This window comes from Phoca vitulina, unplaced genomic scaffold (assembly GCF_004348235.1).
Source record: "Phoca vitulina isolate PV1807 unplaced genomic scaffold, GSC_HSeal_1.0 scaffold5, whole genome shotgun sequence".
NCBI classification, from domain to species: Eukaryota; Metazoa; Chordata; class Mammalia; order Carnivora; family Phocidae; genus Phoca; species Phoca vitulina.
Genome location: NW_022589708.1, coordinates 23,047,153 through 23,072,799, shown reverse-complemented (window position 1 = coordinate 23,072,799; position 25,647 = coordinate 23,047,153). Strand labels below are relative to the sequence as shown.

The window sequence follows — 25,647 nt, the reverse complement described above, 5'->3', positions numbered from 1 at the left end:
CTTATAGTACAGAATAACTACATAATAAAGCAAGAAAAAAAGATAGTATACTTAAATATGTTTTCATAATTCAATAGCAAGCTAATTCAGCATAGTATTAACATATTATAATACGTTAGAATATAGTAAGTTATTTATATTTTATATATAAAGCTTAAGTATTTGGGGCTGATATTTTTTTATCAAATTTACTATTTATTCTTGGAGATAATTGGAAAAAGTCCCTTTTTTTTTCATTTTTTCTCAGTTTTTTTTTCCAATACATTATTATTGCTCAGCTTTTGTCTCCAAAATATCTTCTCAATAATCTTATGACATGTCACTAATACCAATCTCAACATGTTAGTGAATAGTGGCTTTAGCAATGTCTGAAATTATGTTTCATGTTTCTTATGTTTCACATCTTTCCACTGAGGGCAGGTGTGTCAATAGCAATTACAGAAAGCTGAATTACCGCATAAAACTCTTTAAACTGCCTTTGTACATTGACAACTTTGTTTGCTTTCTCAAATCTGAATAAAACATTTGAAAAGAGTTTCAATTATACTACTCCCTCTCTCTCTCTTTTTTCTAGATTTTATTTATTTATTTGACAGAGAGAGAGAGTGCGTGAGAGAGCACAAGCAGGGGGAACTGCAGAGAGAGAGGGAGAAGCAGGCTTCCTGCTGAACAGGGAGCCCAATGTGGGGCTGGATCCCAAGATCCTAGGATCATGGGATCATGACCTGAGCCGAAGGCAGAGGTTTAACCAACTGAGCCACCCAGGTACTGTTGTACTACTCTCTTACAAGTTTTTTACTCCCTTGCTCCATATCCTTAGATTATTTTGTAACCCCTCCAAAATAGTTTATAAATAAAACACAATCATGGATATAGCTAGCACCTTCAAAAAGAATAGAATGAGTGCATATTTACTTCCTTGCTATGATCTGTAGCAATCTATAATAATCTGAAGATAATATACTAATAAATCAGAACCCTTAGTATCATAAACATGGGAAAATAGATGCTATAATATGTGATCAGAATAGAATTGACTTGTTCAATTTCTTTAACAACCAATCTATTGCAACACTCCCTATCCCTAACAAATTGACCAAATAGATAATTCTAAGTTGCAAGACAACTAAGTCACCATCCTCACACAATGTAAGTTTAGGGAAAAAAGAATTCAATTATAGACAACTATATCTTCTGCTATTGCCTTAAATGACCATCACCATGGTACTGAAATTTCTTAGTAAAATGTAGCTTTGTTTTCTGTAATAGCTGTACTATTTTGCTTTCTCACTAATAGTGCAAAAGTGTCCAATTTATCAACATCTTCATTACACTTCTAAATATTTTTTTTTTTTTTTATAATAGCTGTCCTAAGAAGTTTGAGGTGATACTTCATTGTGGTTTTTGATTTGCATTTCCCTGATGATTAGTGATGTTGAGCACCTTTTTATAGAGGTTGGCCATTTGTATGTCTCTTCGGTGAAATGTCTACCCAAGTACTTAGCTCATTTTTATGTATGTATGTACGTATGTATTTAAGAAAGAGAGAGTGAGAGAGAGCATGAGAGGGGAGAGGGTAAGAGGGTCAGAGGGAGAAGCAAACTCCCCACTGAGCTGGGAGCCCGGTGCAGGACTTGATTCTGGGACTCCAGGATCATGACCTGAGCTGAAGGCAGTTGTTTAACCAGCTGAGCCACCCAAGGACACTCTTATTTTTTAATTGGATTATTGGCTATTTTGCTATTGAGTTGTAGGCGTTTCTTATATATTTTTGAAATTAACCACTTATCAGGTGTATGATTTGCAAACATTTTTCTCCAATTTCATAGATTGCCTTTCATTCTGTTGATTTTTTGCCCTTCGCTTTGTAGAAGCTTTTCAGTTGGTTGGAAACCCACTTGTCTATTTTTTATTTAGTTGCCTGTGTTTTTGGTGTCATTTACCTATAAAATCATTTCCAAGATCAATGTCATATAACTTTTCTCCTATGTGTTCTTCTAGGAGTATTTATAGTCCCAGAACTTTATGTTAATTAATGCCTTTAATCCATTATGAGTTAATTTTCTTGTATGGGATAAGATAAGGTTCAATTTAATTCTTTTGCATGTGAATATCCAGTTTTCTCACCACCAGTATTCAGGTTCCTCAAAAAAAAATGAAAATAAAACTACCATATGATTCAGCAATCCAACTTCTGAGTATTTATCCAAAAGAATTAAAATCAAGAACTTAAAAGAGGTAAAAAAAAAAAAAAAAAGAACTTAAAAGAGGTATTAGTACTCCCATATTCATTACAGTACTATCCATAACCATCAAGGTGTGGAAACAACTTAATTGTTGATGAAAGATGAATGGATAAAGAAAATGTGATATAGACACAAAATGAAATTATTCAGCCTTAAAAAATAAGGAAATCCTAGAATATGCTACAACATAGATGAACCTTGAGGATAGTGCAATAAGCCAGTCACAGAAGGAAAAAGGCTGTTGATTCCATTTAAAGGAGGTATCTAAAATAGTCAAGCTCAATGAAGCAGAGAGTAGAATGGTGGTCACCAGGGAGAATGGGGAGTTGCTGATCAACAAGTATAAAGTTTCAGTTATTCAAGATGAATAAATTTTAGAAATCTGCTTTGCAACATTGGTTATAGTTGACGATATTGTATTGTACACTTAAAAAATCTCTTCGAGAAGGTAGATGTCATGGTAAGTGTTCTTACCACAATACATTTTCTGAGATATAGTTTTTATATAATGAACTAATTAAACATTCCCAGAGGATATTTATAATTCTCTTGTTCAATAATTAAATTTTGTCATGTAGAATATACATGGTAATAGGAACAAATACCTATCTTATTACCTCTTAGAAAATAAGTTAAGGTGGTTCAAATTCATATTATTTCTTTGGGATTAGTGCAAGATTGGTTCAGTGATTTAAAATGTTTAGAATATAGAATTTCAACACCTTTGATATACAAAAGGAAAAATAATGATCGTGAACAGTTAATAGAGTTTCACAAAGAACAAAAATACCTATTATAGAATTGTGGATATATGTTTGAATTCCTACTGTGTACTCCACTATTATATCTGGGAATATGAGAACTTTAAAGTATACCTTCTGACATCAAAGGTTTTGCAATCCAGAAACAGGATAATTACAAGAGTAGTATATACTAGTGTCTACTGAAGATTATTGAGGATATTGAGGCCGGATTCATTGAGAAGGGAAGTCATGGACTGAGTGTTTTAGAGACAGAGGTAGCATAAACCAAAGATACAATATGGAGATATGCACAAAATGTTTAGAGAAAAATCTACAGGTCATTTGGTCTAAAGAATGAATTATAAAGAGGAATAATCAGGGTGAATCTGGAAAGTTGGGAGGGGTCAGTTTTTGAGTCTCTGATTACAATGTGAAATAAATTATTCATTAATTATCCAATAATTAAAAATTATTCATTAAATTATTCATTATTTTTAAACTTTGGGAAATGTTGAAAATACTTGGATTAGTAGCTCAAACATATAAAATCTAATTTTCTATAAATGGTTAAAAAAATTGATTTGAGAATTAATGTTGATCTATACAATTTACCTGCTTTATCCCAAATTTAATGAGAACTCTGATCTTTAAAAAATTTCCCATTAACTTATAATTCTTTTTCTGAGTTATCTTGTCTTTCTTCATAAGATCAGTCACCACTCAAATTCTGTAATCTATAAACTGCTCAATTTCCTAAATCATTTCTCTTCCCTATAGTTGTCATATGCCTAGTAACTATCTTATATTCTTTTTCAGAATCATTTATCTAAATCCAGCATATTCATTTTTCTTTCATTTCCAGAAAACTTCCCTGATTCCACTGCTTTGCCCCAGTGCTTCTTTAATTTTAGCTTATGGATAACCTGCTCCACAATTGTTGAATGAAAATATCCATTCACTCCCTGAAATTGTTAATACTAAACCTTCAATGACACTGGCATCGTGTAAAATGCTTATACAAAATTAATCATAGGTGGTTATATATTTTTGTTGGTGTGCTAAGTCACTCTTATAAAATGAAATGCTATTGGCAGAATACATTTTGTTATTTTAAAAGCATTTTATACCTTACAAAGCCTAATCTTATAATTTGCACTCAGTAAAGTGAGCTGGACCTATTGAACTAATAAATTCCAATTACATTTTTTAATCAAACTTTCACAACCCTGGAAATACTCAAATATCAGGAAATACCTATAGAAAAATAAATTCTGTTCCATAAGCACTCTTCCAACTTCCAGGAATTCCTTATCTAAATAGGTTCTGTAATCAACTGGCCTTATTGATATATAAAGACATGTTCCTTTCAAAGCAAATTGTTGCATTGCAAATATTATCTCAGTCGTGATCTAAGCACATGTTGGAAGGTTCCTAGGTTCTTCTTAATAGAATTCAGGTGGTTCTAGGTTAAAAGAAATTACTGGAATGGATGCTGATGTTGAAATCCAGGTCAGGAAGCCCATCTATTGCAGAGATGGTAACCCTGTCATAAACAAGGCTTCCCAGAAGCACCTTCCAGGTGTCCTTTCCTTGGATACATAGGGTTCTAAGTGCCCAGGAGAGAATAGCTTCAATATATGTGTGAGGAATATTTCAGGAAGTGAGTATATTCACAATTACCTACTCATTATTACCTCCAATGGTGCTAATCTTTTGACACCATCCAAAGCCTGAATTCTTAAATGCTCATTATCTCAGTCTCTATTGACCAAACACCAGCTTTAATGGCAAAGCAGAAATGGAAAAACCCATATAGACAGTGCAATAGTGTCTTCTAATAGCAAAGAAAGTGTTGCTTCAATAAAATATAAATAAGATAGAATAGCTTACACTAGATGTGTATATTACTTAAGAGTTTTGCTTTGATTTCAAAACTTAAATACATATGAGGCATTAAATCTTATTAATCACAGCACTGGTCGTCATCAAAATGACATTTTCTCTATAAGCTCCCCTCCAATTAAAAGGCATTATAGGGGCACCTGGGTGGCTCAGTAGGCTAAGCAAAGGACTCTTGATTTCTGCTCAGGTCATGATCTCTGGGACATGAGATTGAGCCCTGCATGGGCTCCATGTTCAGCATGGGGTCTGCTTGGAATTCTCCCTCTCCCTCTCCCTCTGCCCCACCCCTGCTCATGCTCTCTCTCTCTCTCTCAGTAAATAAATAAAATCTTAAAAAAAAAAGACATTATAATGTTTGATTTTTCTTTCTTTTCTTCTTTTTAGAGAGGAGGGTAGGGGCAGAGGGAGAGAGAGAGAGAATCTTAAGCAGGCTCCACACCCAGGATGGAGCCTGACAAGGGGCTCAATCTCATGACCCTGAGATCGTGACCTGAGCCAAAATCAGGAGACAGTCACGTAACCAGCTGAGCCACCTAGGCGCCCCAACCTTTCTTTAATATTAGATTAGAATGTCATTTGTTACTTTATGAGATTTTGTAACATTTTCAAAGTTATTAAAAGAGTGTAATTTTTTTTTAATTTTATAGAGGTACAACATATTTCTTCTCTTTTACAAACATTGTTTCTCCTTGTTTACTGGATAGTTGGATACTCTGTGGATACACTTTTCCATCTTACCACTCAGTATTTCCAGATATTCTCTCCCTAAACCATCCATATATCTTGACAAACTATTTATTTAAAAAATGGTTCATTTTAAAATCTTCACAAGCTATTTATCTGTATGTTTATACTTCTTTTCTTGCCAAAGTGGTTTTTTTCTTTTTTATCTTTATAGCACATTCAACTCTGGATAAGAGGAAAAATGAGAAGATCAAACATAAAACAGTCAATGGCAGTTTTATTAGCACCTAAGATTGTGTCTTTGTTTATAAAATTGATGCTATGTTATACGAAAACAATGAATCGTGGATCACTACATCAAAAACTAATGATGTATGGTGACTAACATAACATAATAAAATAAAATTTAAAAAAATGATGCTATGAAATAAAATTAAGTTTGAGGGAATAGATTCACTTAATCCAACAATGTTATTTCTTGTCAAAATAATGAACGATTGGAAGTTCCTTTATACTGCAGATCGCTTAAAATCAATTTGTGAGACTCTTTATATTACACTATTTAAACATTCAGGGATTTAAATTCTGGCTACAAATGATTTTTGAAAAGATAATAGAAATGACTCTAAAATTCCATGGAATTGAATGGAGGAAATCCTGACACTCATCTACATCTTTCCTGAGGCCTTCTGTGTAATTTAAGCAATATACTTTATCATTTCTTTGCTTTTTATCTTAGATTATTAAATTTCTTATGTCTAATTAGCATCGTCATAATGACTACAAAATTAAGTGTTCTTAAAAACCCGCAACTTCTGTGAATTACATACATATCGTTCTTCCCAGCCAAGACACTGATCTATATTCATTTAATCTTTCTAACCAATAATTGTTCTTTTTTTTTTCTTTTAAAGATTTTATTTATTCATTCGAAACACAGAGATACAGAGAGAGAGAGAGAGAGCACGAGCAGAGGAGAGGCAGAGGGAGAAGCAGGCTCCCCGCTGAGCCAGGAGCCGGACATGGGGCTCCAACCCAGGACCCTGGGATCATGACCCGAGCGGAAGGCAGATGCTTAACCATCTGAGCCACCAGTCGCCCCCAATAATTGTTCTTTGAATGAGATCTACAAATAAGATCCTCACATGTCTTCATATATCAGTTAATAACTTCACACTTCTTACAAATTGAATCAAAAGGTTGAGTCTTCAAAAAATTTTTAGAGCTCCAACAATTAAATGCTTTTATTTTTATTCTATTTGATGTTTTATTGCTGTATGTGTGACTTATGAACTAGAGAGAAGATAACAAAAAATTCTTTTGAGAGGATTAACTACCCTGAGATGAAACACTAGCTAGCCCTAGATCAATTCATGTTTCCTTTGAACTTAATACTAATTACATAATTATGTGTCATTGCATTATTATTTTACCAAATTTCAAAGCAAAAAGACTGATTATCAGAGAAGTTAATTTTCAAGTGAAAAGGTCAAGGTCATTTGTAATTAGTTTCCTGTAGACTTCTATTCCTCCAGGGTTAAAAAAAGTATTGTAGAAGGAAAAAATCAGCTAAAGAAACTCAAATATAGTGCCCCCCTTTAATCTGGGACTCTAAAGAAGAGAGTAGTAGGAATACAGAAAAGGCAGTATTACTTTAACAAAAGCAATAGGAAACTGGTGAACTATGATCCTGTAGTAAAACTGAAGCCTAATCACATCCGGATATGTTATAAGATACGGATTTGGACATTACCTCATCTTGAATCCTTTAGACATCAGTAGTAATGTGGTTTTGGACCTGTGAGCTGCATAAATATAATTTTGAAACTTTATTCTGAGATTATTTTACATGATTTTATACAGTAACACGTGTATGCATGTACTTTATTGCTAGTGCTTCATTTTTTAATGTCATTCCAAGAAGTGCCGAGACTAAGATTTTGCTTTCCCTATTTTGTTGGATTCTGCATTCCATGATTATGTAACACAATAAGAGCTAGCAAGAAAATCAAATTCTCTCCTTTAGAAATCAGTTATTTCCAGGTTTTTTTCTTTCTTTCTCTCTTTTTTAATTGTAGCAATGGCTCAGAGCACTGTTGCCCGTTTAGTGCAGGTACTCTTTCTATTACAGAGTAAACACCTTCCTAATTCACTAAGCGTGGCATTCTTGAAGAGTAACCTTTTTTTCTCATTTATTCTAATTTTACTGTCATATATTTCTCATATTCCTTACAAATGTGAGTGTTTTGTCTGGTTTCCATCTAAATATATACAAAAGAGATGCATCACAGAGAAATGTATTTATCATTTGAATCCAGCTGAAACAAAAAGATACAAAATTTTAAAAGAATGAGTTATTTAGAAACGCATACACACTAGTTTAAAGTAAGATGATAACTTAAGAAATTATGTTGCCTTATCCTTTTGAATAGAAAACGGATAAGAATTATATTTTTATGTGTTTTTCTTTCAACTTCCCTTCCCAACTCTGTGTATTTTTTTTTTACTTAATTCCATATGAATTTGTAAAAAAATAACTGTATGCTTCATAAAGAAATGTATTTTCAGTACTGAAGCCAGCCTATGCATGAGGTAAAAAAAAATGAAAAATGTTAAAAAAAATTAAAAAACCTGTCACTTTTACTATAAAGGATATTAAGACAAAGGGCATTATGTAAATGATCCTAGGTTAAGGGTACTATGAGAACAGATAAAAAAGGAAAAAAAAATTATCTTCTTTTATATGGAAAATAAGGTTAAGAGTTAGATGTGTTAGGGAGGAATATTGGAGTTGAAAATAAATAGGGCTTCCTAACAATTAGAGCTAGTAAATTCTCAATGGGAGTTAAAAATGAATATTTACATGTTACTGAATTACTTCAAAGTCTCTTTACATAGAATGCCTCAATGAGTTCAAAAATCTTAAATTATTGAACATTATTTTTCTTTTTCATTTTAAAAACAGGATATATGAATTTCAGAGAATTTAACTGCCTTTCCAAAATGTATCCCAATCTCTTGTCCATTGCTACTGTACAATAGTCTCTAAACTTTCCTGAAAATGTACAAGCAGAGGATTTACTTTATATATGTTAATAAACCATAAAACCAACTCTGAAAAGCAAGTTATTATTCCCATTATGAAAAAACTTTGACTCACATAGGTTAAATAAGTGGCTCAATGTCACATAATAAATCATGGAGATCAAACTGGAACTCCTATCTTTCTGACCTTGAAGTAGATGTTCTAGTATCACATTATCATAATTTTGTAGAGAGAAATTACTGACTTGAATAGACACTACACTTGATGTTCTTAGAGTACACATCCACTCAAATTCCTAGATATATCATTTTATAATTATTTATCAGTTTAGGAATATTGAACTGAATTAACTGAATTATCAATGATCCAGGCACATCTTATAGATGGGAACTTTTTCATTATTGATATGAGCAAGAAATAGTATCTTAGTTAAAAACTGGATGAAACACTAAAATACAAGAGTGGGTTTCAGAAAGTTTTCAAAATTTGATAAACCATGATTCCTTAGTATCATTGTGGCTATACAAAGCACACGTTTCTTAATTGAATTATTCTGAACAAACTTAACTTTTAAATAATTGTGTCAAGTAAGATTTGGGGATTGAATTTAGGATATGATTATAAATAGCCTATGGCTTGCTCTTTCCAAAGTATCTTCTTTGGAAGATGGCTGCTTTATTATTGTATCTGAAATTCCATGTATTAAAGCTTCATAATGATTTTCAGTTGAGAAGCCTCCTAAAATGCTGGCATCTTGGTGTGGCTATTACTGAGAGAACTTGTTTTGTTTTGTTTTGGTTTGTTTTAGTTTGGAGATGACAGCAATAATTCAAAGAAAAGGCTCATTATACTTAGGGAGAAAAATAAAAGAATAAAATGCATGGCCCAAGGGATGGCAGAGCATAATTCCTTGTGGAGCTCTCACAAGTATTTGGCTATCGGAGGTTAATGATCACATGACAGACAAGGGAAAAGAGGCATCAGGCATGGAAACGGACGAAGAATACCAAGGAGGACCAAGGAGGCAGGAACCAAACAACCACCTTTATCCAATCTCTCAACCTCTTTCTTTTCATCCTCTATTTACAACCTTTTACAAATTGATCTCTGTAAACTGTATTCCATTTTTTGTTTTTAATACCACTTAGGAATAGTTTCGTGAGGATTGCTGAAACTGCAATGGGAGATTAGATAGGTCAGTTTTAGTATTCCCACATCTTCCAAGGCAGATGATAAATGAAAGACATAGACTTCTAAAAGTGACAGAGTGGGAGGGCTATGGAGGTGGAGTTTGACCTGCATACTCTTATAACCAGCAAGTATATTATCCAAGACTTTCATGATTTTGGCTGCCAATCCACAGCATGGAAGACAGAATAAAACTGTGACAGCATAATAAGGGGCAGGTTGAGAAAACATGACCTCCTTCTTAATGAAGGTATATGAGCATTGCCTAGAGTAGGCTTGTGAATGTGTTTTTGCAGAAACAGGAAACAGGCAATTGAGTTAAAAATCCAAAGGAATTAGGAAATAGATTTTATAAATGAAAACCAAACTTTTCATTATAAAGCAAACTTTGTTGTTTATTCTGAATTACCTAAATTAATCAAATTTTTAAAATAAGGCAAATTTATTCCTGTATTTCCATAGATTTCGTAAATATAGTGTTGAAAATTTGAATGTTGAAGAATCTTTATTGAAGTGATTCACCAGGGTCTGAAATACATGTGTTTCTCAATACTTCTTTTTTTTTTTTAAATCGTTTTTTTTTTTAAAGATTTTATTTATTTATTTGAGAGCGAGCGAGAGAGAGAATGAGAGAGAGAACACGAGAGGGGTAGGGTCAGAGGGAGAAGCAGACTCCCCGCTGAGCAGGGAGCCTGATGTGGGACTCGATCCCAGGACTCCAGGATCATGACCTGAGCCGAAGGCAGTCGCTTAACCAACTGAGCCACCGAGGCGCCCAACTCAATACTTCTTTTTGAAATTAAATAAAGTGTAAACAAACATATGGAGACTTCAGATTTCTCAAATATCAAAGATTACTATTTATATAGATAAGTTTAAGGCATGAGAAGTTAAATGAACATATTCAAAATTAAATTAAACTAAATTAATTAAAATTAAAACAATATGATAAATGTGATGAAAGAGTATGATATTTACATATGTGAAATACAGTGTTTAACCCAATCAAATGACATGATATCACATTTTGAAATGTTTTTCTAAGATCACTGTGAGATGAGGCATGATAAGACAGCAGTAGAAGCTGGAATGATCCAAGTCAGGGAAATCTGAACTTGAGCACTACTATGGGTTTCATTCTGGGCAATTTACTTTGTGAGCCTCATTCACCTATAAGAAAATGGGGATAATAGCATTACTTGCAGGTTTTGTATGAGGGTTAAACTGAGTGTACATAAAGCACATACAACTGGGTATGGGTGTCTGGTAGGCAAACACTAAATTTTAGATAACTTTACTATTTATGTAAACTTGTGGGTATAATGCAGATCTTCTAAAGGACCACTGCTAAGAAAAGTCCAGTTAAGCTGAGTTTTACATCCACATTCAACACTCCTGTAGCACCAGGTAATTCAGACCCAATGATAATAATCTTGATAACTTGACATTTTTCTCTCTTAAATGTTATGCTCTTTCAGACATACAATAATGCAGAATAGTAACGGTACTCAAATATTAAATATAAAGACTAACATGAATTATGTTGTAAATAAAGAAACTTTAAATTGTATGTGTTTATAAAATCCATCATATTGTCTTTTCAACAAATGGATATCCTCATGCAAAAAAAAAAAAAAAAATGAATCTAGATTCAGACATTACACCCTTCACAAAAATTGACTCAAAATGTATGATAGGCCTAAATATAAAACTCAAAACTATAAAACTGCTAGAAGATAACAAGACAAAATCAGGGGACCTGAAATATGATGATGACTTTATAGATACCATCAAAAGTATGATCATTAAAAAATTGATAAGCTAGATTTCATTAAAATTAAAAACTTCTGCTCTGTAAAATATACTGTCAAGAGAATGAAAAGACAAGCCACAGACTAGGAGAAATATTTGCAAAGAAAAACATATTTGATTAAGGGTGTTATCCAAAATATACAGAAAACTCTTAAAACTCAACAATAAGAAAAGAACCTGATTAAAAAATAGGTCAAAGAGCTTAAGAGACACTCCACCAGGGGCGCCTGGGTGGCTCAGTCGTTGGGCGTCTGCCTTCGGCTCGGGTCATGATCCCAGGGTTCTGGGATTGAGCCCCGCATCGGGCTCCCTGCTCCGCGGGAGGCCTGCTTCTCCCTCTCCCACTCCCCCTGCTTGTGTTCCCTCTCTCTCTGTGTCTCTCTCTGTCAAATAAATAAATAAAATCTTTAAAAAAAAAAAAAAAAAAAAGAGACACTCCACCAAAGAAGATATAAAGATGACAAAAAATATATATCAAAACATGCTTTACATCAAATGTCATCAGGGAAATGCAAATTAAAATGACAATGAGATGCCACTACACAACTATTAGAATGGACAAAATCTGAACATTCACGACCTCAAATACTGGGGAGGATGTGGAACAATTGAAATTCTTATTGCTGATGAGAATACAAAATGGTACAGCCACTTAGGAAGACAATTTGGCAGTTTCTTACAAAACTAAACAAATTTTTTATGTGATCCAGCAACTGTGCTATTTGGTAATTACCCAAATAAGTAGAAACCTTACACTCACATAAAAACCAACATACATATGTTATAGCAGTTTTATTCATAATTGCCAAAATTTGGAAATACCATCACGTCCTTCAGGAGGCAAATGGATAAATAAACTGTGGTATATCCAGATAAGGGAATATAATTCAGCACTAAAAAGAAATAAGGTATCAAGCCATGAAAAGCAATGGAGGAAACTTAAATGCATATTACTGAATGAAAGAAGCTAATCTGAAAAGGCTGCATACTGTATGATTTCAATTCTATGACTTTCTGGAAAAGGCAAAACTATGGATGGAGAGTAAAAAGATCAATGATTGCTGAGGGGGGAAAGAATTAGACAAAGGAGAGGATTTATAGGGGAGTGAAAATATGCACTATGTTACTATAATGGTGGATACATATCATTATACTGGTGGATACATATCATTATACATTTGTCAAAACTTACAGAATGCACAGCATCCACAGTGAATTCTAATGTAAACTATGGAGTTTGGGTGATAATTATGAAACAATGTAGATTCATCAACTGCAGTAACTGTACCACCCTAGTAGGGGATGTTGATAGTGAGGGTGGCTGGGCTTCTGTGGGACCAGGAGGTATGTGGGAACTGTATTTTCTGATCAATTTTGCGGTGAACCTAAAAATTCCCTAAGAGTAAAGTTTATTTAAAAAGAAAAAAAAAATCCTCACATTATAAAGTTTTTTCGCTATGCACTGAAATGATGATCTTTATTTTAACTTACAAGCAATACCAAAGGGATGAAGTCATTTCAGGCAGAGGTCTTAAAAATGGAATAAAAATATCTGACAACATAATCTCTATGTGTAAGAAAATTCTAACAACATTTAAATTACATGTTTATACATGAAGTTTTTAATTAACACAATATATCATGAGAACTATGTGTATTGTCTGTCAATATCTGATTCTATGAAATAGAAATTAAATTCTTACTGAATTGTTTTTTAAAAATATAGACTATTGATAAATAGTAATTAACTATTCTGAATTTGAAAAAAACTACGTCATGAGTTTCTGTCTGCCATGTGTATACGTTGTTCAATATACAAAGTCATTTAGCATTTTTCTGGCTGTATCTAGAATGTGCTTATATATCACCTTGAACAATCTACAGTTATGTAATATATGTCTAAAGTTACTGAAATGTCTGATTTTTCCTTCAATAAAATGTTTAGAAAAAGAGTGTCCTACCTAAATATAGAAGCAAAGACATACATTTTCTGTGTCTCCGTATGGCCTATGAATATTCATGGTTATGACAGGCAGTCTGATGAAGACCATTGCCTTGATAATGAAACAAAACATAATAAAATAACAACAACAACAACAACAAAACAGTGTTCCAATTCTGATCTTGTTACTCTTACTAGTCATATAGTGCAAGACAAATCTTTTAACTCTTTCATTTTTATTTATTTTTTTTTTTAAAGATTTTTTATTTATTTATTTGAGAGAGAGAATGAGAGAGAGCAAGCACATGAGAGGGGGGAGGGTCAGAGGGAGAAGCAGACTCCCTGCCGAGCAGGGAGCCCGATGCGGGACTCGATCCAGGGACTCCAGGATCATGACCTGAGCCGAAGGCAGTCGCTTAACCAACTGAGCCACCCAGGCGCCCCTTAACTCTTTCATTTTTAAAAATTAAAAAAAAAAAAAATGATAAATTCTGGAAGTTTATGATGTGCTGATATCTGAGAATTGTGTTTCCGTATCATAATACAATGTCTTCCTCAAATATATATTTTCTAAGGCAAAGTACTTCAGATGCTAGGAATAGGCCCAAAGTGTGTCTATAAAAATCTTAATTGATGAAATCATATGTACCATTTAAACTGATCTTATTCTTCTAGAATCATGATTTCTCTGAACTCTATTGTTAACTTTCTTATTCTACCACGTATTGCTATATTAACTGATGACAGATATGAATCATAAAATATAGTAACAGGGGATTATATGTCTCTGGATTGCTCATACCACCAAGTAATGGGATGAAAATATATTTAACATCCATTCACTAATGGTGATTTCATCACTGGTAACACTGAATTTAAAATTGAGTGCATTAATTTGAGTAACAAAATGGTTTATTTTTTGTGTAGCATCTGTCCGAGTCCATCTAAAACACCAAATACGATGATATGGCAATTAAATGACCAGATATTTTATACTAAATGAGTAAGTCAAGTTATCTTATTTATTCACAGATAACCAATGTAGAAGGCAATAACTGTTTGTGGAAAGTCAGGTCTTCTGCTTTCTAATGTTTTAAATTATGGGACAAAAGTACTCTATTTAAAAAGTGTATAATTTTAAATTATTTTCATTGGAAATATGTGAATGTTTGTGTGTTATGTGTGTGCAATTTGTTGTTTTGAATTGTTTCTATTCTTCATTCACTAATCTGCTGAAAGACATTTACTAACAGAAGAGTACTTGTCTATTTTATTATGCTTTCAAAGCAGCTAGAAGAGAATTCTACATCTGGCTGTCTCCTCTATGTTATACATACATAAAGATAAATGTATATATAATCAACATAAATTCTTTTAAAATCCAGTTGTATTCTGTAAAACAGATACTGGTATATATTTACATATAATACAGAAATTTGTTAAACAATATAGTTTTAATAATATAACTTACTATAATTCAAGAATAAACTGGTGTATCCAACTTTTAATTTGAGACACTGTCATGGTTATAAACCTCAGGGAATGTTTGGGCAAATATCTGATTCAGTATGTATGCAATTAAAAATCCAAAAAGGAGTATTGTATTTTTAATCACTTATCCATTCTTTATCAATGAGATCATTCTTGATATAGGTGCCCAGATCTATAGGATCATTTCTCCTGAGACAGACTTGTAATTGTCTCCTTTCCTATCAAGAACAAGCTTTTATAATATCCCATCATCTCAAGAAGAAAATTGCAGCGATTCATGCCTGTATCATAAAAATGTTCAGGGAAAAGAAGAGAGAGGAGTCCTTAAATTCATAGTAGAAACATTTCTTAATTCCTGGAAGATCTAAACCTCTCTTCTCAAATAGCATTTTATGCACATGGATAATTTTCTTTTCATGTAGAGAATAGTCTCCAGTCACAATTATGTAGAAAGTCTTACATATGGGGAACTTGGTGAGTTTTCTTTAGGTATTTTTATGCGTCTGTTTATATTTTAAAAAATGTTTATTGTCAAACAATTCTGCAAGCTAGTAGTATCCATCTTCTTTCAGAAATACTTTGATTATACATTAGTTATCATAGAAAAGTAAAAATACAAAATAACTTATAAAAGAAAAAAGTACAAAATAAATTACATGTATATTAAGACTCTATCTCATTTTATTACTTATATTTTTTAAAGTTGCATTCTAATGATGAGAGGACATTCATATCACATTTTTTCAATCCCAGATCAAAGCCTAAGCCTTTTAAATTAATTGGATGAAAGCATCAAGGCAGCTTAAAGGCCGTTTAGCTGGTACTTCAATTTATTTACTATTAGAGCAGGAAGGGCAGGCTTTCTTCCTTCATGATATAAGAGATTGATTCAAGAAGGAGAACCAGCATCCTTGATAACAATCTTTTCTTATATGTATTGTAAAATTTCCATCCTAGTATGGAGACCAATGGAAGATTATCTGAAGAACATGTTCATATATTTACAGTAAGTCTTTTCATGGTAATTTAGTGACAAATGATTTGTTAAGGATTAATACAATCTATGTCTAACAGATAGACAGAATTAAGAACTCGATCTGGGAGCACATGGGTGGCTTAGTCTGTTCAGCATCCGGCTCTTGGTTTCAGCTCAGGTCATGATCTCAGGGTTGTGATCCTAGGGTCCTGAGATCAAGCCCTACATCAGGCTCCAGACTTAGCAGGGAGTCTACTTCAGATTCTCTCTCCTTCTCCCTCTGCCCCTCCCACTCATGTGCTCGCTCACTTGCTCTCTCTCCCTCTCTCTCTCAAATAAATAAATAAATCTTCTACTAAAACAAACAAATAAATAAATAAGACTTGATCTGGTATGATTATACGCTAGTATCACTATACTACAAAAATTCAAGATTCAGACATGAATCAGAACTTGCACTGATACACGATGAGCAAAATATAATTTCTATATAAATCAAGAAAAAAACTAGGATGATTATGCTTGTTTGTTTATTTGTTAGAATGCCTAGGTACATCCGAATAAGGCTGGGTATACTGAATTCAGACTTGGGACTCTGACTCTAACAATTAATTGAAGAAACAAACCACACTGGCCACTTAAGTAAATATTCAAACAGAGACTGTAATAAAAATTTGTTGTTAGTGGGAGTGAGAAGAAATAGCAATGCAGGTAAAATCATCAAAGTTCTGAGTGATTATCACAAGTCACAAGACCCATTAAGAATTAAAGACCATCACTAGTTTTTTCAACTCTCAACTACTTCTAATAGGGAAACAAATCATATAAGAAAGATCCCATCATGAATGAAACATTTAAGCCTTTAAAATTTGCTACCCTTTGGAAACCATAATGATTTCTACATCATTGTAAGTTATATCCAGACTCCCATAGGGTTTTAGTTTTGCAGTTATATTTAATCTGGAGGATATATTTACATGACTTCATAAACGACTCTCTTCCATCTTGAGATAAGTTGGAGAATGAATATTATTACTTTAGGCATTTAACAAATGAATAAAGATTAAAAAAAAATTCCCCCACTCAAAAGAGAAGAATGTTCCTGAGGACATGTCTCTGCATTCATGGACCCATTCCAAGGGTCCTTCAGGCATGGGAATTTCTTAAGTCTTTCTAATACCTCTGTGCACTTGATTGGAATCAGAAAATATTGGCAGATATTTCCTAGTGAATAGGAGAAGTGCAATAACATGAAATCTGCTGTTGCTTTGTTCTTCTTTTTAGAAAATAACTTTTAAAATCATGCTTTGGAGTATTTATTACTCATTATAGTGCTGAATATTTTAGTGGATAAATATTTATAGCAACCCATGTGCACCCAGATTTCCCCTTAGTAAGTGTAACTTTAAAAAGAATTCTCAACTTTGTTCTTTCTAACCTTGGGCATTCATGGAGAAATTTAGGTTTTCAACCTTTTAATACATAATTCTTAATTGTTTTCTATTAATATATGCAATGATTTAAAAGAAAACGTAGTGATAGGACTTGATAATAGACACATAATTAGTCTCCATACCAGGCAGCACAGATCCCTATTGTTTTTATCAACAGAAAGGCTTCTTATTCAAAATCAAGGAATTTACTAGTATTGCAGACAGTTGAGTGTTGAAAACCAAAACATTTAATAGAACATTCAGGGATCATTAAAATAGTATTAAGTGAATTAAAGAAAGTCTTTCTAGGGGCGCCTGGGTGGCTCAGTCGTTAAGCGTCTGCCTTCAGCTCAGGTCATGATCCCGGGGTCCTGGGATCGAGCCCCGCATCGGGCTCCCTGCTCGGCCAGGAGCCTGCTTCTCCCTCTCCCACTCACCCTGCTTGTGTTCCCTCTCTAGCTGTCTCTCTCTCTCTCTCTGTCAAATAAATAAAATAAAATAAAATGAAAGTCTTTCTAATCTGAAATATGTTCCTTCCCAACTCTGTGCATGGATCTGCATGGTGTTCAAAAAACAGAACTAGATCACCTTGATTAATTCTATTTTGCCTTGTGAAAATCTGCTGTATCATTGATTGTATAAACAGAAAGAAGAAAAATAAATCACTTTCATTTGTATTGAGTGGAAAAAGATTTGCTGGAAAGGGAGAACTACAGGTCAGACTTAGGATGGCTCCATGTCAATCATACCCAGACACTGAATGGCCTTTTTGCAGATGGTGAACAAGATGCTTATGTGTGGATAACAAACAGAAATCTCCTTCTCATGCATGTGCATGAGTGCATGCATGTGTGTGTGTTAATCCTGACTTGACTGAATTACAGATCAGACTAATTGAAGAAAGTTCATTTAAAAAGAGAGTTTTCATTTTATTTTTATTGTAGTGAGCAGTATTTTTAATTTTCTTGAAAGGCACCCAAGAATAATTACCTTTGTGAACCAAAAATATACAAAACTGTACAGAATAAATAGTTCATAGAAACCTAGCTATACTTTCTTGTAAAATAAAGCTACATTGTCCCACTCTTGAGGCAACTTAAACCACTTACCCTTAGACGTGCCTTTTGCTACTAATTTATGGCAACTATCAGTTTATATTAATAAAAATTTTTAAAAACAATGCTTCCTATTTGTTTTATACCTGTGAATTATTACTTGCCACAAGAAACATATTTCTATCATGGTCATTCAAATTTACAAAGGATTAATGCTATGAAAGAAACCAAATTTAATTTATCCACTAATCATATTTACATTTGAATATCAGTAGCATTTAAAAAATATCCCAAGAACAAGAATCAAACTTTGAGCACAAATGACATACCTTAGTTCACAGCAGCATTGACAATAAGATTGTCCACACAAAATGTGCAGAAAAACCAAAGAAGTTTGCTTATTCATCCACCTGAAGTATTAATGACTCTTATTTGTAAATTCAGAAAGCATAGCAGTGACATTTTTCTAACCCTCAAATGTTCAGTTTTGGGCCTATATAATTCAACCTTCTATTTTTTCCTTACTATTACTAGTCATAATTTTAAAGTTCCAGTTCCTTTTGCCTTTATTGCAAGAAAATTAGGTGTATGTGACAATGTACATTTTTTGTGGTATATACTGATTATATAAACAATATATTCCTTACATATAATAACTACATATACAGGTATAACTTAAATGACAAAACCCAATTCTATTTCATCCACTGGTAAAGTAATTCAAGAAAATAAGGGTTGCTTAAATATTCAACCCTTTTAGATGTGCAACAGGACTTTTCTGAAACACTTTTAAGTATATGGAGAAATATTACTATAATCCTTGGATGATTTACAGCAAGGATTTATTTTATTAGGGGCAGGCAAAATTGCCTGAAGACAATGCAATGGCTTCTCCCAATGATCCCTGAGTTTCTTTTTCTTCTTTTTTTCCCATAGGATTACTGCTGTGCTTTAGTTCTGATTGATGACACACTCATGTAAGGCACTTATTTACAAGGATTGGACTTAAGACAGAATCACAGCATTTCTGCAAAAGCCCTTGATCTCTCCATCTATGTTTGCTGCTCCAGGACTTCTAAGTAGTCAGGTTCAGCATGTAAGTTAGCTTTAAGCTCAAAATACTCATTTTTAGTCTGTTCCACTAATACCTTCCTTGGCCTTGAGTACATTAAAGTCTCCATTAACTTTAACTCTTCGTGGGCTCCAGGATAATGTACCTCCATATCAGGCTGGAGTTGAGCAATGTTCTTCCGTAGGTATTCTGTGATTCCCAGCTGCTGAAGTTCTCTTTCTTTCTCTAAAATATTCCTGTATAATGAACTGGCATCCTGAAAGGATAAAAATTCAGTTGATTGGTCTGTGGTTTTATATTTCATATTTGACCCTGTGAGTGGTGAATGATTTTCCCGTTCTAAAAGACTTCTTTGGAGATGTTTTGCCTCACTTCCATCTTTCTCATTCTTTTCTTCTTCCTCTTCCAAATGCTTTGGGCCAAAGGATGGACTTCTATAGACATGAACCATGGGACTCACCATGTGCTGCTCATAGAGTGATGCTGGGGGTCTTTCAGTAGTGTGGTGAGTTGTTTTATGGCCATACATACTGTATTGAAGATGGACTGGACTGTTGTCTCTCATCTGCTCATCTGCTTGTTTCTTTTTGTATCTTCTCCTGCGGTGGAGAACAAGAACCACTATCCCTGCAGCACAGAACACAATGGTTATGAACACAATCAGCAGCCCTAGTATTAGAACAGATAGTGGTACAGCATCAGTAAGTGATCTTAAAATAGTATCGGCCGTAGTTGTGGTTGTAGGAGTACTGACAATTATGTAACTAGTTTGAGTTGGCAGGGATGGGTTATTGACTAAACCTGGGCAAAGGAGTTCACTAGTTAGTGCTTTCAATTCCTTTTTGTCCAGGTGCTCTGGAGACGTGCAGAGGACGTCATCTGTTACCGTGTTCTTACTCAGTTTTTGTAGCCATTGTTGCAATCCAACTAGGTCACAGGAGCAATCCCAGGGATTGTCCTCAAGGTCTATCTGAGTCAATAAATCAAGGTCATCCAAGATATTACTTACAGGGAGATGGGTAAACTGGTTTGTTTTAAGGTTTACCCTTGTTAGGGAAACCCCAGAAAAAATATGTGGTGGTAAAACTTGTAGGAGGTTATTATTTAAATAGAGGACTTTAAGTTTAGGCATTGGGTTAAAGGTTCCTGGTAATATTTCCTTAACTGCATTGTATTCAAGATACAAGTGCTCAAGATTGTGGAGACCAAGGAACATGCCCCTACTTAATTTGGTCAGATGGTTACCATTTAGATAGAGTTTTTGCAATCTTGTTAGATTCATAAATGATCCTTCCTCTAGAACCTCAATACGATTGTTTCCCAAGTGAAGCATTTCCAAAGTGAAGTATTCCACTAGATCAGACTTCACTAATGTATGGATAATATTCCCTGCTAGAACAAGCTTTCTAGGATTTTGTGGAGGCGGTTTTAGATCTGATAAGCTTTCAATATTGCGCTCTTGACAGTGCACTAGAAGTCCTGATGGGGATAGTACTTTGCAGTTACAGGGAATAGGACAGTAGGGTCCTGGAAGTTGAGTGAATGGCTTTGTAATATAGGGTATTAAAACTGGTGCTTTGGTGCCTGGTTTCAAAAGGGATGTGGTCTTGGTTGATATGCGACTATCACTTATTGAAGACGTTACTGCCAGATGTAATGATCCTGACGGATCCTCGTGTTCTTCATACACTGGCGGAGTGGGGCAAATTGATTCCTTTTTCAGTCTGCTTAGTATACTTCCTTTGAAAAATGGAGGGCTGTTGCAGACAATATCACCAATTACAGACTGCGGAGGCATGTTTTCCAACCAAATTTTTAGCTCTAATAAGTCACAATTACAGGCCCACTTATTGTCCTCCAACTGGAGATCCAATATCCGGCCAATGTGTTCTAAAAAACCAACATAAGGCAATGTTTGCAACTGATTTCCACGAAGATCTAGATGGGTTAAAGGAACGAACCGAAATATGTTTGGAGGAAGACTCTCAATAGCGTTGTCATTTAAAATTAACACTTTAAGTCTGTTGAGCTTGCTAAAGGCACTTGGTTCAATCACTGTAATGAAATTGTTATCTGCTTGTAGGAATTCCAGGTTTTCCAGTCCATGGAAGGTATCCTCTTTAAGAATTTCTAAAGAATTGTGATTGATATGAAGTTGCTTAAGAAGGCCAAGGCCATTAAATGCACCAGTCTCAATATCTGCAATATTGTTAAATCCAAGGTGTATTGAGATAGCATTGGTAAGCCCAGAAAAGTCATTTGTGTGAAGCATTGTCAAGCCATTATTTAATAAACTTAGGTGGAAAGGTCGTGATGGTGGCACACTTATTTGGGATAACTTCTTGATACCTTTTTCTTCACAATTTATTAGCATTGTACCATCTTTTTCCTCACAATTGCAAAGAGAACCACAAGAACCTCTGGCTGAGGACATTGGAGATTGGGACTGTGAAGAAATACAGGCAAGGAGAGATGAATATAAAAGATGAATCCACAGCTTCATGTTGTCATGTGATGAAATTTGATTCTGTAAAACAAAATGCAACAGCAATGTACTTTAGCAGGCAGATGCAGGGAGGAGATGAACCTGGTGATTACAAAATAATAAGGTTTCCTCTAAAAAGAAAAAAAAATGTAGTAATTACTCAGAAAATATGAATACTTTGCTACATTTACCTTCTTATCTTTTTCTCATACTATGACAAGCATGTTTTGGTTCACTTTTAACTTGCACTATGATAAAGATGTAAAACTTTTACAATTCAAATTCTCCTTTAAATTCAAGGAGAATTTAAAATATTATATCATCGAGGGTGTTCACATTTGCCAAATAAACTTCATTTTATAGATGAGAGAGGTGCTGCTTAATTGGACCGTTGGTACCTTGATATGATGCAAAAGTGTATATTTGCAAAGACCCTGATTCTTTCTTTTTTACCACAAAGTTGATGACTCTAAGGCTGAAGGATTATAGTATAAGACAAATATGTGATATTAGCCAGAAACAGAGAAAATGCAAAATGTTAGGAAAAGTTAGAAAAAAATGTATGTAGGTATCTATGTGTGCACATATGCATACATAATGCTTTTCCTCTATTTATTTGTATTTTTGAACTGGATGTCACAATATACCATCCAATAATTGTGTCTGTGTTTTAACCTGCTTTGATTTTGGCTCAATACTTATTAATTTTGTTATCTATTTTAAAACCTTGAAGAAAATAAGTCTCTGACCATGAAAGAGAGTAGAGCACTATAAAAAGAATTTCATTTTAACTATGCTGTCTAGGGCAGTTTGTATAAGCTCGATAGTATTAGATATATATATATGGTTAAGAGTGCGTGTTAAAACCTTTGTCACACTCTCTACTGAATTTCTAAAGGTAGGGTATTTCCTGCTGCTTTTAAATTCTGTTATGAATAAGGTTAATATCATAAACCTAAAGAAGAAAAACCGAGCTTTAAAACACATTTCTAGCTATTATGAAAGCATAAACAATGCCTCACATAAACTTCTAGCAAATGACTTTCTAACAAGGTCTTGAAACTGGCTTTAGGGCACGGAATGTCATCACGTAATTAACCAGTGGATCTCCTTTATTGTAAGGCTTAAAGTCACAATGAACTCTAAAACAAACTGCACTATTACTAAAACATCTGAGGGTAACTCTAATTTGGTAAATGAAAAATGACAGTTCAGGATAACAACATCACATACTCCAGCTCCTTAAAGATTTAAGACATGTACCTGAAATAGCAATTCTTTAAAAAGATTCTAATTCTGAGATGACAGCAGTGACAAGATAAATACATATAACTCTAATGTATTTAATTGCATTTCTTTTCTTTAGTGTATCTTAAATTTATACAAATTAAACTGAAAGGTAAATAAACACCATATCTCAAAACTCTTCAACTTTTCCAAATGGTATCTGCTTTTATTTTTTTAATGGAATGTGAACAATAACTTTGAATCTACCTAAAATTCACAATCAGATAGATGCAACAGATCAGACAGAACATTCCCAAACCCAATCAATAATCCAGAAAAAAAAATTCATCCCATGAAAATACATTGTTTTATTGAAAACATATATAGTATGAAGTTTCTGAATGGTAAAAGGCAGCTGAAGAAATAAAACAGTATAGTGCCTTTCTATATAAAGGAAAAGTTAGCAGACTATATTTTTCCGTGGGGAAATTGATTTTTAAACAGCTCTGAGTCTATGTTTAGAATCCAACAGCTTGTAGTTGGAGTCCTCAACTTGTGGATTAGCTTCCACAAACACTAAAAGTACTTCTTCATAGATTCAAAGAAAGAATATGATTCATTTCACCAGACACAGCATCTTGAGAAAATAGTAAATAACTTCCAGATGACAATCTCTAGTGACTGTTTTAATCTTATATTCATCTTATGTTCTGCAAAATGTCCTAGGGAACAGTTTCGAATCTTTTCAGAGATGCACACAAATTTGAAGACGGGTTCCGTACTGATAACATCTGATCCAATGTGAAAGAGGTCAAAAATATCTCCATTTACATATTTTCAGAAAATATGTATTTCCAAGCCAGGAAATAATAAAAGTAGCATACAAAATACCAAGAATCGTTTAATACTCTGCTTATATTTTAAAATTCATCAGTGGTGTTTGGAAGTGGTCGTTCCTTCAGAAAGCACACATATTTAGTTAACAAACTGCGTGCTATGCAAGAAATAGTGGCATCTTATTTTATTCGTTCTTCTGTAGACCCAGCTGTCTGTTGCTCAGAGAAAACAGGCATCTGCTACAGCATTAGTTGTGCCAATGAGTAAGAGTGAAACTGGATCGCTTTTAATCCAAAGTTATTTTCTTAAAAGGGCAAACATACAAATTCAATCACTTTAAGATAATGCAAAGAGAGGTATCAGACAGAAAAGCCTGGAAACGTTCCTCTTACCGGTAAAGCAGAGACCCTTCCTGACGTTATCCGTAATGCACAGCTGGACGAGATGTTCAAAGTAAATTCAGTTTCTTTATTAAAAAAGAAAACACCGACCACCACGTGCTTTCTTCTCAAATATCACTCTTTGGCAGGTCCCATTGCTTCATAAAGTTAAACAGCTCTGCTCAAAGACTAAATGCTGAGCAGTTCATTGAAAATATTTCAGGCAGAGTGCATACTAGATCATCCTGAAGCAGTTGCCTTTTCTCCCCAATTAAAATTCACGGCATACTTCACAGCTATGCTGACTTTTTTTGCATATAGTTAACCATTTGCAAGCTGCCGAGTGCAGTAAATAAACAAGATGTTTCACAGAGCTGGGATGGATCACTCTTGCTTTCTTAGGTTGTAGATCCAAGCTGCAGCAGTGTTCTCTTTCCTCCCTTTCTAGTCTTTCTTGTTAGCTCAGTTTGTTATTAGTCAGATTGCCAAGGGCTGGGAGGTAGGCGTAAATAAAGAGACTTCTTGGCTTTTGACTCAGCCCTTAAGCCCTTCCCCAGCAGAGCGCTTTACTCAGCCAGGGTCATTTAACAAGAGACAGCTCCACCTTGGGACCGCTCAACTCCTCCTCTTTCTGCAAATGGCCTTTCCACTCCCTTTTAATACCGAAGAGAGTGCAAGTAAATTTTGATGGAAACGATTATGCACCGTTTTAAATGCTGTGTAATTTTTTTGTGTGTTGGATAGCAAGCTAAATAATGAGCTATGTTAAATTCTCAGCCAGGACAGGACTGTTCCCGTTTGCACATGGAGTAGTTGCTTCAGGTTTTGTTTTCTTTGTGTTTTAGGGGTATTTGTGGTTGAAATGGTGTCCTAGTTTTTTTTTTTTTAAATGTTAACGTGAGCTACTTTCCTGCCACATCTGCCTTCTCATATGCACCCTTTAAATTTCTTTTAAAGCCTCACTTCGTTGGAGACCCCAATCCTATACTTCATTATTTCTTTCCCTACAGCTAATGTTCAGTAATGAGACCAGAAATGAGGTTCTTTTGCAGGGAAGATAATATTTATTTGGAATGGCAATATGATTACTTTAAAATATATCCAAGAATCTTTATTACAGATGGTTTC

At 34.0% G+C, this 25,647-nt stretch overlaps 1 protein-coding gene across 1 annotated transcript; it reads right to left on the bottom strand.

The window, feature by feature from the left end:
- Nucleotides 1–17,928: 17,928 nt before the first annotated feature.
- Nucleotides 17,929–25,155, bottom strand: SLITRK6 (SLIT and NTRK like family member 6). Its single transcript, XM_032402786.1, has 2 exons — nucleotides 24,532–25,155; nucleotides 17,929–22,117 (listed from the first exon to the last, which is right to left on the bottom strand). Exon 2 carries the CDS (start codon nucleotides 22,091–22,093, stop codon nucleotides 19,571–19,573), a length of 2,523 nt encoding a protein of 840 aa, XP_032258677.1. The 5' UTR covers nucleotides 22,094–22,117; nucleotides 24,532–25,155; the 3' UTR covers nucleotides 17,929–19,570.
- Nucleotides 25,156–25,647: the final 492 nt, after the last annotated feature.